Source organism: Dysidea avara, chromosome 2 (genome assembly GCF_963678975.1).
Source record: "Dysidea avara chromosome 2, odDysAvar1.4, whole genome shotgun sequence".
NCBI classification, from domain to species: domain Eukaryota; kingdom Metazoa; phylum Porifera; class Demospongiae; order Dictyoceratida; family Dysideidae; genus Dysidea; species Dysidea avara.
Genome location: NC_089273.1, coordinates 31,910,879 through 31,922,881, shown reverse-complemented (window position 1 = coordinate 31,922,881; position 12,003 = coordinate 31,910,879). Strand labels below are relative to the sequence as shown.

General features: G+C 38.1%; 1 protein-coding gene across 5 annotated transcripts in view; it reads right to left on the bottom strand.

The window, feature by feature from the left end:
• LOC136247071 (DNA polymerase eta-like) overlaps nt 1-10,467 on the bottom strand; it is a 73,928-nt gene extending 63,461 nt beyond the window's left edge. For 2 of the 5 annotated variants that reach the window (XM_066038683.1, XM_066038682.1), the window contains exons 1-8: nt 10,288-10,467; nt 8,699-8,900; nt 7,600-7,786; nt 7,485-7,541; nt 4,430-4,582; nt 2,351-2,547; nt 1,966-2,069; nt 1,282-1,401 (exon numbers count right to left, since the gene is read on the bottom strand). In XM_066038683.1, the coding sequence (XP_065894755.1) occupies nt 1,282-1,401; nt 1,966-2,069; nt 2,351-2,547; nt 4,430-4,582; nt 7,485-7,541; nt 7,600-7,786; nt 8,699-8,900; nt 10,288-10,436 (1,169 nt within the window). In that variant the 5' untranslated portion in view covers nt 10,437-10,467. The remainder of the gene's footprint in view (nt 1-1,281; nt 1,402-1,965; nt 2,070-2,350; nt 2,548-4,429; nt 4,583-7,484; nt 7,542-7,599; nt 7,787-8,698; nt 8,901-10,287) is intronic. The other 3 variants (XM_066038685.1, XM_066038686.1, XM_066038684.1) reach the window with 3 other exon arrangements.
• Between the last annotated feature and the right edge of the window lie 1,536 nt (nt 10,468-12,003).

Below are 12,003 nucleotides of genomic sequence, written 5' to 3'. Positions count from 1 at the left end.
CACAAGGAAAAACCAAGTGCTGTATTGGTCATGAGATACCCCCTGAGTGCTACATTAATCGTACACACATGTAACAGCACTTTAAAGGGATATATTGTGTTTTATATTCATCTGATTCATATAAGCCACTTCAATCAGAATACCAGTAAATGTTCGTATAATCTATTTCTAACCATAGAACAAACTGGTAGGATTAGTTTGGCTAGTTTTAATGATTTACAAAGTCACACACACTATCAGACTGAAATTGCTTACGTAAAATAAATAAGCATTCTTCCGTTTACGTTTTTTCAATAATACTCTGGGACTGTTTATGCCAAAAGAAGATAAACAATAAACGAAGGGAGCAGTGTGTTTGACAGGCAAGTACATAATTACACAAAACTATAACCCACAATCAGTTGTGATGTAGTGGTATATAAATGAATAACTTCGTACACCATAAAGGAAGAAGAAGGCTGTTTCTACAAAGAAATGATTTATTCTTTGGAAGACCCTTACACTATTGTTAAGGGTCTAAACTTGTACAATGGATATGTACTAACTATTGCCTAACTGTGCTAGAAAATTTCACAAATACTATAGAACTACAGAACCTTTTGAAACACAAGTGTCATTTATCAAAAATGTACGATCCTCTTATCCCCTTCTTTAGTGCTGATCAGACCCTAAGCTAGATGAACGAAGTTGTCACATTGTGGTAATGCCGAGAAGTAACATTTTATTTTATTTTGCATTTTATTTTATTTTGCCATATTAATCCTTTCTGCTGAGAGGCTGGAATGAGAAATCAACTCAACATGTGATTGTGTATCAATCAGGGTCAATCATGATAAAAGGTTATATGTCAGGATGACGGCACCTCTTTTAACAAGTGACTGTAGGAACACACAAGTGAATAATCACAGTGATGAGCTCTTTGTCTCGGTTATGAAATATTTGCCTGTTCAAAACACCATACATATGTTGGATCCCTCACAATAGTGTAAGGATCTTCCAAAAAATTGCTTGATTTTTACAAATAAAACGAGTGCCTTTTTCTCTTGCTTAGTCACTAAACTAAATTGTTTTATTTTATATACCAACTCCACATGAGTGATTGTGAGCTATAGTTTTGTGTCTCTATACATGTGCACCACTCAGGCACTCAAGTTTTGTGCAGGCAAATCCTCCTGGGTAAGGACCAGTGACCCACAGGAGGTCTCACAGGTAAAGGTGTGGATACCCAAAAGTCCCACACATGAACCACATTTACTATGTCACACACACGCGCGCGCTCACCCTTGTTTTAATCCAAACTTGGTCTGCAGTTCAGCTTCACTAAACCTTCTCAGTTCACCTACATTAATCACTCCTAGTTCAGTAGTCAACTGTTGACCAAATTTACCACCGAGATGTCGTCTGAAGTAAACAAGAATCTCATATAACCGTGTGTGTATGTGTGTGTGTGTGTGTATGTGCATGCATGCATGTTGTGTGTGTGTGTGTGTGTGTGTGTGTGTGTGTGTGTGTGTGTGTGTGTGTGTGTGTGTGTGTGTGTGTGTGTGTGTGTGTGTGTGTGTGTGTGCTATCTAGTACACAAATAAAATAACATGTATGAGACCTGCTGGGTCTTAATATGTAAGTTTTTAAGCAGTGTATAAGAGAAATTTTGAATGTATTGCGTCAGTGAGGTTCACTATTGTGCTCAGCACCCATGGGCTACTGGTGTTACATACACACATATTACAAACACCACAGTTAATGGATTCACACTTTATCACAAACTCTCCCATGTTCTTACAAGGTTGGTTCATCAACTAACAAAAATTAAAACAATAAAAATTATAAACAAATAAAATAAATTTTAAAAACATGAATTGAAGGTTAAATTCAGCAACAACCTATGTAGTATCATGTACCACATACACTGTACATTGTTTACAACAATCACACATGTACTACTTGTGTATTTTGTGTACTCACATTTTTCTAATAGGAGTGTTATCCATGAGGTTATCCACACTGCTGAATGGAGCAATGGTTTGTTGGTTAGGCTTGTTCATGCCTGCAGCAAGCTTGGCTAACATCTAACAATAGATAAACGGTTAGTGAAGACACACACACGCACGCACCCACACTTGTATAATATTTATATGTATTGAACACTCCTTTCAAAGCTCTTCAAATACAGTACAAGACTCAGAAAACATACATACAGTATATATTTCTTTAAACAATCTTAGTAAATGTATTCCTGACACCTTGGTACCATGTCCTAGTTTCACCGGTCTAAACGTACATGTGTATTGTATACTAATACAGGTGTTGCAAATGGGACTATGGACAAATGTCTAGTATATTCACTTGCTTTATTGTGGGAAATTCCTGCTGAGCAGGTAAAACCAGTTTCCTTCCTGACAGCCTCCCTGATCTCACTGGTAAGGACAGCAGCAACAGCTAATAGTTGATCCTCATTAGCTCCTTGTGTACACAACCAATGTGTTAACAACTCGTCCCCATTAGCCTCAGGGTTTGTATGATTATTATGGGATGTATCCTGAGCATCTATAGTAGTAATAATAGGTACATAGAGGCATACACTGTATTTAGAAGTACAAAATCTTTATGGATAAATTTATACACAGCAGACAGATTATGTTTAACCGTTAAACCGACATAGGCCAAAAAACTGGGCCAAATATGCATACTTTGCACAAAGTGCTGTAACTTTCAAAGTGTGAGTGTCTGTTCTATGGCTACGTAATTTACTTGTGATGTAACAAGGATTAAAATGATACCTAGGGGTTTTCCTCAACGCCAAACAGTGAGGCCAAAACTAGCCGTGCAAATAACTTTTCAGTATGGAAACACACAAACCCTTAACATACCTTTATAAAGTGATCCATAACTTGATGGTGGTTACTCCTATAAACTTGCAAAAAGTTCCGTTCATTTTATCCTTACTTTTTTTATCAGGCTATACATGACTTGCGTGCATAAACCAACAATTGAAATGCAAGAATTTTGAAACATGGAGACACGACTCACTGTTGTTCATTGCTTCATAACAAGTAACCCGCTATAGTTACAGTGCTCATTTAACCTTCCTATTGATTACCCAAAAAGATCTTCATGAGTTTAAGGGTCAATCAAGATCCACACCACACATATGCTTGTGGGATCTCTCCAAAAAATGATAATTTGGACTTTTTCCGGACTAGACTTGGACTCGGACTAACTAGCTGACTGGACCAGCTGTAAATATATAGTAGTACCTGTGAGAAGTGATTGTGGGTTTGAGTTTAGTACTTAACACATTGTGTCTGTGAACATGTGATCACATGTGTAATACTCACCCCACTAAATGTACTATATAACATACAGTATTTTACAATATGGTATAATTCCCAAAAGTGCAAGATCAAGGACAAGGAATTACAAAACACAACATGACGAAATACCCATCACTTGTATTATCCCAATAATTTCTACATTAGGTTCAAATGCTCCACCCTGGGGATGATATTTGACGACAAATCCTTTATAAATCCAATACCTGACCTGAGGGTATTCAAGCCATCATTGAACGGCACTATTATTGCAAGTCTGGCAACACCAGTGAATTTGGTTATATGTAACCCACACTATTATGATGATCCTTTGTGGGACAGCAAACAGTGCACTTCACAAAATGGGCAACATTCATGGGTGCACCATTGTCACTTACATATGAATTTCTATAACAGGCCTTAAATTAATGTGCGGTCAACGGACAAAGGACAACGGACAAAATACAACGGACAAAATCCGCACAAATAGCACAATGTCTGCACATAATTAGTTTTAGACGGACACCCATGTCCTTGCAAAACCGCAAACCCAATAGTGCTACCATAAAAGCTGATGTGTGCATGTTTGTTTGTAGTGCTAACAATAACTGTCACTTGGTTGCTAGGAGATACTACATTTTCCCAACCCAAGGATTTACCAATGCCACCTCCCCTTTGTGTACTGCTATCACCAGCAGCTGTTATGACCACAGTCTGGTGATATGTTGCAGCTATGTGGTTGTGTTTAACTTCAAAACTTTCAATGGAAACTCCCTATTCCAATTCCAGCAGTCTATACAAAGTGCTCCTCTAGCTCATGTCTGTACAATTTGAAGCTATGTCTGTACATTTGTGAATATGTAAGGACATTTATCCTCAGCACCTTAAAAATTAAATTAAGGCCTGTATAATGTTTTATACAGTGGAAGTTGTCTTAGTGGCCACCTCTATAGAAAAGCCACCACTCTAAAAAGGCCAATTTTATAATTCTCCCAAATAAAGTGAGAATTATACACACTAATCCACCTGTTTAATACAGCCACCTGCTTATTAAGGCCAAGAAAAAATGGCTCAATGATGAACGACTAACTCAAGCTTCCACTGTAATATATTTTTACCATTTTTAGAAGTGTTAGCCTCTGTGGACAATGAAACTGTTTCACGTGGATAATTGGGATCAGTGGTAACAACAGAGGGATCCAGCCAATCAGACGAGCCATCATCACCACACTCAATCATGTCCTGAAGCAATACATCCTCTTCCAACAAATCTAATAAGAGTGCATAATATTAATCACCTATGGGTCATGTATGTAGTATTTACACGGTGCATAGTGGAGCTATCTACAACATGCATGTGTTGCCAACACTGCTTTCTGTAATTGCATGTTTCTATTTTGTCACAGAAATCTCACAATAATCACAGTAAAATAATGGGACTAGCTAGATATTCAGATAGTGTTCCCATACTGTAAGCTTCATGGCACTGTACAGTTTGATTTGGCATACAAAACAATGACTTACAGTACCCATGTCACCAAACTTTTACAAATGTACTACTACTATACAAACAGTTGAAGCTTACACATACAACACAGTTAACAAAATATGTTCCAGTTTTGTTTTGTAGGTTCATGTTGTGAAATAAATAACCATATACATACATCAAATGGTAGTGTGTACTGTAACATATGTCATACCTCCCTCTGGTGTGCATGGAATACTTTGGGACCTTAGTGAATTGCACAGGTACTGAAGGGAGACTATATCCTCATTAACAAGCTCACTGTGTCCTAAAATTACAGGTATGTTGCTAGAGAGACTCAAGAAAGGGCTAGTGAGTAACAACATGGACCTACTGTACGCACCGGTTGTCCACTTTACAAGCACAACACATCACAGTATTGTAACAAGACCACTATACTGACACAACCCCAAACACAGTATCACTACAGCTCTACTAACTACTGTACTTAGTGTTCATTGGGGACCTCACATAAACAACACCTTGAAATATGGACACACTTTACAACTAGAATATTAGCCAGGAGTATCAAGATGGTAATGATATAAATTTGTGAGTAATCGTGCAATTACTTTCTGTAAGAAATGGCCTGGTGTCAACTAGGGAAGCAGCCAACTCAGCTGAGCTGTAACACCAACGGGTATATCTGTGTTAACTGAGGAAGTAAATGCCAAACTGTCCTTGTCTTGCTTAGCAGTGTTGAGGTCGTTGTGGAACTTTAGGTTCTGCGACCTCTCCATGAGACCTGGACAGTCCTCCTGCGGGTTACTAGCCCTGCCCCAGGAGGGTTTGCCTGCACAAGGCTCAAGTTCCTGAGTGGTGCACAGGCATCCCAGTGCTGGCTCAATGGGCAGTTGTGTTCCACAAGGTTTTGTTTTGCATTGACATAAGTCCTTATAAGGACAAATATATGTATTCATACAACCATGTGTATGTACAACCTCCTTCACATACAGACAGTTTGGAGCTTGCTATAACTTGATTAGAAAAATTGCTAGCTCAGCTAATGGTGTAAACAAAAAACAAAACCATAAATGGTCATATTATTTGTAGTGTGCAGTAATAAACAATATTGGAGGACTGTACAAAGTACATAGACACATAGTTATGTGTAAGTTTCTTTGTGTATTAACCAATGTATTCCCCTCCTTTGGCTTAGTATTCAACCACCTACTAACAGACATTGTTCTACAACAGAGGCTTTGTGGTCAATCATCTGTGTATAAATATTGTGTGCTTTTTACAAAGAAAGGATCAGTTGTACACAGTGTTTGAAGTCCAACTGTAAGAGGCAGTGCAGTGCTCATTTTCTTCAGATTATTTGTTCAGCTGAGATACATACATTTTGAGGAACAGTAACATGGAATCTCCTAGGTTTTGTGTTTTCATGGTAATGATTCTATTGGGGGAATTTCTTGGAGGAATGGCTGAAGACAATTGCACCATCACTGACTATGGACTAAAGGCTAGCACTCCTGGTATTTCCTGTGCAGACATCTATAGCAAAAACCCAGCAAGTTGTGGAAACTCTGGAGAGTACATTATCAAAACTGATCGTCTTTATTTTGTCTACTGTGACATGGAATTAGACTGCAAGGGGCACAAAGGATGGATGAGGATTGCTGACCTCAACACAACTAAGGGAGATGACTGCCCTGATGGATGGGTAAAGAATACAGCATACAAATCTCTCTGTACAGGTGGTGTAACAGCAGGATGTTACTCAGCAAACTTTTCAACCATTGACACACATTACACAAAGGTTTGTGGCCAGATGAAGGGATATCAGAAAGGAAGCACTGACGCATTTTACCCACACGCATATGCACATGGCAACATCAATTACTACAAGCCAGATACTGTGTCACGAGCCCTGGATGGTGTGTACGTTGATGGTGTGTCAATCACGACCACAAGCCCTCGTAAACACATATGGACATACGCTGTAGGCACTAGTGATGACCACAAAGATTACCTCACAAACTGTCCCTGTGCCGTACATCCTGGACCAAGCCCTCCTGTATATGTTGGACAGGACTATTATTGTGAGTCTGGTACAACTGGTGAGTTTGGTTATAACTCACTCTATTATGATGATCCTTTGTGGGACGGTAAACAGTGCACTTCAGAAAATGGTTGCTGTTCTCAAGCCGATGCTCCATGGTTCTTCCGTCACTTTATTACAAAGCAATACGGAGCCATTGAAATAAGAATTTGTCGTGATCAGGCATTTAGTGATGAAGGTGTTGGGATAGAACAACTACAGCTTTTTGTACAATAAACAATGAGGCAATTGTATGTCAACTTGTCATCTACTGTACATTGTGTCAGAATACAAATACATACTGTATATTGTATACTACGTAAAACTTTATATCGATAGTATGATAATTACATCACAGAGTTCTATCATTGTGATATGGTAATAGCTTGTGATTATTATGAACACAAATCAGACATTCTTATCTCGAATCATTTGTTGGTTTGTTTCAGTTGCAATTATTTCTAATTAACTGACAAGACTACACTTTGTTGTATTTTAGTACAGGCCAGCTATTGAAGGTGTGGCGTTTAACCAAAGAAATACGGTAACTTTTGCACACTCAAATTACATACAATAACACTATAAACAACACACTCAAACTTACCATCATCATTATTGAAGTTCCATCCGTCTCTTGATGATCCATCACGAAATGGTTCACCTGGACATACAGTATAGGAATTATGATTGAACAAGTATTGTATTGTACAGTGACTCACCATCAGTTGTAGATTCAGCAGAATAGCCGGCTATATGTGTTCCAGGTAACATGGTGGATGTAATGAGGGGATTTCCCTCATGATGTTGTCTAATCCTCTCCATGACAACAGAGGTGACATCAAGAAATGCTTCATCAATACTGGCCCTCTCCACACAGTCACAATAACGAGATAAAACCTTTATTACCTGAAGAACAAGAACAGTGATACCATTAAAGGAAGTACCCATGGGACAAAATACAACTTCAATACAGTAGCTTGAACATGATCATGAGGTGGTCCTATTCAGAATTGGGTCGTTACACAAAAAATGTAACTAGTTACACATCTACAGGGCTGTAACTAGTAATAATATTACATATTACATTTATTTGTTACAAACTATAAAGTAAGTCCAACCTTCTAAATACAAGCTACCAGCCTACAACAGTGAGACAGGTGTTTCTCTGGTGTAGTTCAGCCACAAATACATACTTTGTTGTTGTATCTTGGCCTCAAGGGGACTCCTATTAAACTATCACTCTTTGTCCATGCCTATAACGCTATCTCCAGACCCAAAATGCAATCAATCATGTGCCTGGATACAATGCGCCTTAAAAAGAAGTAATGCATTTCATTTGTTACAATTTCCGGAAGTAATACCCGTTATATATTAATTGCTACTTTGTCATGTAATGCATTATATTACTCGTTACTGTAAAAGTAATATTATTACATAATGCGTTACATTTGTAACGCATTACCCCCAACTCTGGTCCTATTAATGAACTCAAGAGGCACACCTTAGCTATGTTTGACTTGACATGGTCACTATTACGAGATGGTCTTATGTAGGTCTGGGAGATTGCATCGATTCTGGGATTAATCGTGATTGTTTCTGAACATTGTGATGTTGATATGTATTGTAAAAAATCAATCTGGAGACTAAGCATACACTTCTGAGATAGTTCATTGTGTTAATAAGTTAAAAGGCCCGCCTGTTAGAAACTGTTGAATTTCTAAGGATCATTATACTGTGCGTATTAAACTAGACTTAACAACTGAGCATGGTGTTTCTGTCATTATAAACTATTTGCTGTTTCTATCAGCTTTTACTTACAAGTATGCCACACCAAGAATACCAGTAATTCACAGCACTACATACCTCAGATCCAGCCAGCCTGTATTTAGTAAGATCAGCTTTACCTCTTTTCTCTGGTACCTGAAACAAGGTAATATCAGGACACTTTTCTTTAGCTTCATCTCCTCGCAACATACGACTGATCCCAAACTTGCGAGCCTCATAACCAACAGCTAGTATACTAGGGAAATACAGACATGTACATAATACATCATACACACACACACAAACACAACACAAGCATCTATATGTATTACCTGCGCACAGAATAAGTTTTAATGCGTACACCTGTACATTGGGAACCTTATATTGAAATGCAACATTATATAAATCACTGGAAATTTTGATGATTTCGTGAACATTAATTATTCGCCACAATGCTGGTGGATTTGCCAACTTTTCCTACCGTAAAAATGTCCTCCTATATGGTACACCTTGTTGCCATGTAATTTGGCAATGCACAAGTAATAGTTAAATCATATTGCTAGGTTTTAGGCAAAACAGCTTTTCCCTTGTGATACAAGCTCTTTTACAGCATTACAATACACTGCTTGTTTGGTTTAGTCTTACAGTAAATACCAAATCAATTTGGTGACTATTCGAATTTGATCACCACTTGATGATCAAAAACCATGTTGAAGCTAGGGCTGGGCGATATTTTCGTTTTAGCAATATATCGCAATATTTTGAAAGTATCGATATTGTGATATTTGTTATTAACTATCGTGATACCATGCCCTTACATTACTGTCATTAAATCTCAAAGCATGTGTTACAATAAGTATTGTAAACAAGGATGATAGTGGCTAGTTGAACATGCTGAACTATGTAGCACCAGCAATGGTTGACTTATCTGTATCGTGAATAGTGACTTTAGTATCGATCGTGATACTAAAATGGCAGTATCACTCAGCCCTAATTTTCAAAATTGATTGTTGCATCGCTCATACAATAACACAATACAGATTGTACTAGTTACATAACCACAGTCTTATATGTAATGTAATCTAAATGCTTTCTAAACATTACGATGTAACATACGATGTGCAAAATGTATATACATTAGACAAAATGTGATAACAACCTGTTATGGACTACTTTATTAAGCAAGTGGCCACACTTTATATACATACACTTGAAGCTCAACAGCTAGTGTAGACATGTAACCTTATTACATTCTGTATATCAATGACACAATTTTCACATACTACACGTGTACAGTGTGACCTTTGGGCCAAAATTTATGGACTTTAATATGCATGTGGCTGCTTTATTCAGTTGGGTTAGTATAGAAATGTCTCAACAGGGGATCAAGTTGGCCATTCTAGAAGATGGGTGGCTGCTAACTGTAGTTGAAACCACTCTAAAAAGAAATTACCCAAGTCTCCCAATCAATACCTTTTCATGGTGGTGTTTATGATGGATAAAAAATTGTGAGAAAACTATTTTAAAATGCCTCCACGGCACAGAGGATGTTAATATATCATCAACCGTTCTTAATAAATAACTATCTGTATTGCAGTAGGGGCACTTACGAAACTCTACGCGCCAGTGACAAAAAAATGTACCTTCCACCTCTGAACTTCTTGTACTGAACTACGACGCAGGGTTTACCGCGTGTGCTGGGTTCGTCGCGCTGTTCCACCTGAACATAGAAGCAGTCCATATCAACTAATAGGATAATCTTGCTCCTTTGTTGTTCCTGCATTTTATCCATGTTGGGCGTTAATAAGATGGTTTTATTTGGCACGTGCTGCCAGTGCGTTGGCGCGCGCCCAACGCCCAATTAATTTCATCTACAACCGTTCTGCCGGGGGTAGTTAAGCCCCATCCCCTAGCTCAGAATGCATGGCTCCTGATAACTCATAATTAATGTCTACTAGAAAGCAACTCTCTTCTTTGCCATCAGCTAGTCACTTCTCTGTATGTGAAGGCTAAGAGTCAACTGCTCCATAAAGTAAAATCCACCTGTGAGGACCAACTACAAACACTTTCTAAGTTCACAGACTCTGCTGAACTTGAGACCTCCTATAGAACCTGGAACCGATTATTGTCTGGTCTCCATCCTGGTCAATTGTCCTTTCTTTTACGGGCAACATCTGATACATTACCAACTGCGATGAATTTGCACCAGTAGAATATTCAGTATAATGCAAAATGTACACTATGTGATTCTTCACATCCGACTACTGCTCATGTCTTAAGTGGCTGTCCAGTTGTTCTATCACAACATAGGTATACGTACCGACATGACTTGGTACTTCATTCTTTGGTCACCAGCTTTATGGAAATTTTTGTCAATTTGCCATTTGTCCGTATCTATGCTGACCTGTCCAACTTGCGAACCAGTCCAACTACTAATGTAATGGTGACTCCTTTTAGACCAGACATTGTTACATAATACCATCACTTCCAGTTTACTGTTATTCCATCACTTCTAGTTTACTGTTATATCATTAGACAGTGCTCCCCAACTTGAGGTCTCGTAAGCAAAATAAAATCGAGTACCACCAAATACTATCAGAACTTGATCAGCTAACTATTATGAGACCCTTGAGATCAGCGTGCTGGGTCATAACCATCAATTTTCTGTTACGAACACTTGCAATGTACACCTTTTTGTTTATAAGGATTTGTCCATAATCAAGTTGTCAGTGAGACAAATGCTGGATAGTGCCTCAAAGATACACATTGCGGCATCCCAGAGGATTTTTATGGCAAGAGACTGCAGGGAGTGGCTGTGACCTACTTAGTACTTATGTAATTATTGTAGTTTTAATTTTAGACGCATGTATATGTAGTTATAGCCTTATATTGTTTTTGTATTTTCCACCTGTGCCATGCCCACACTGATCTCATTTCTGAACCAGTCTTTGTGGTCATATGTGACCGAGGTTTTCAGGATGTGTATATATATATATATACATATATATTATCTCGTTATTTAATGATGGTTTTTTAAAAAAAAATTGTTAAACAACTCAACCACTCTTTACACCCCTCACTGATACTCATGCCTATGGTAGCATGTGTGTGCATGGTATTCTTCATTTATTGTTATTATTACTGAGCAGTGAACCCTGCTGGTGTGCTCAGGTTATATCCAATCATGTGCAATTTACAATAATAATAATATTTGTGGCCTAGAAGCATCATGGGCTGAGTATCTTCAAGGTCTGGTATACCCAAGCCAAGTCCTGCAGTATGTTCATGGTGCTTTTATTTGAGCGATCATAGCTATAGCTAGCTTTATCAAAAATCTCAGCCTCAGTCTGTTACAATCA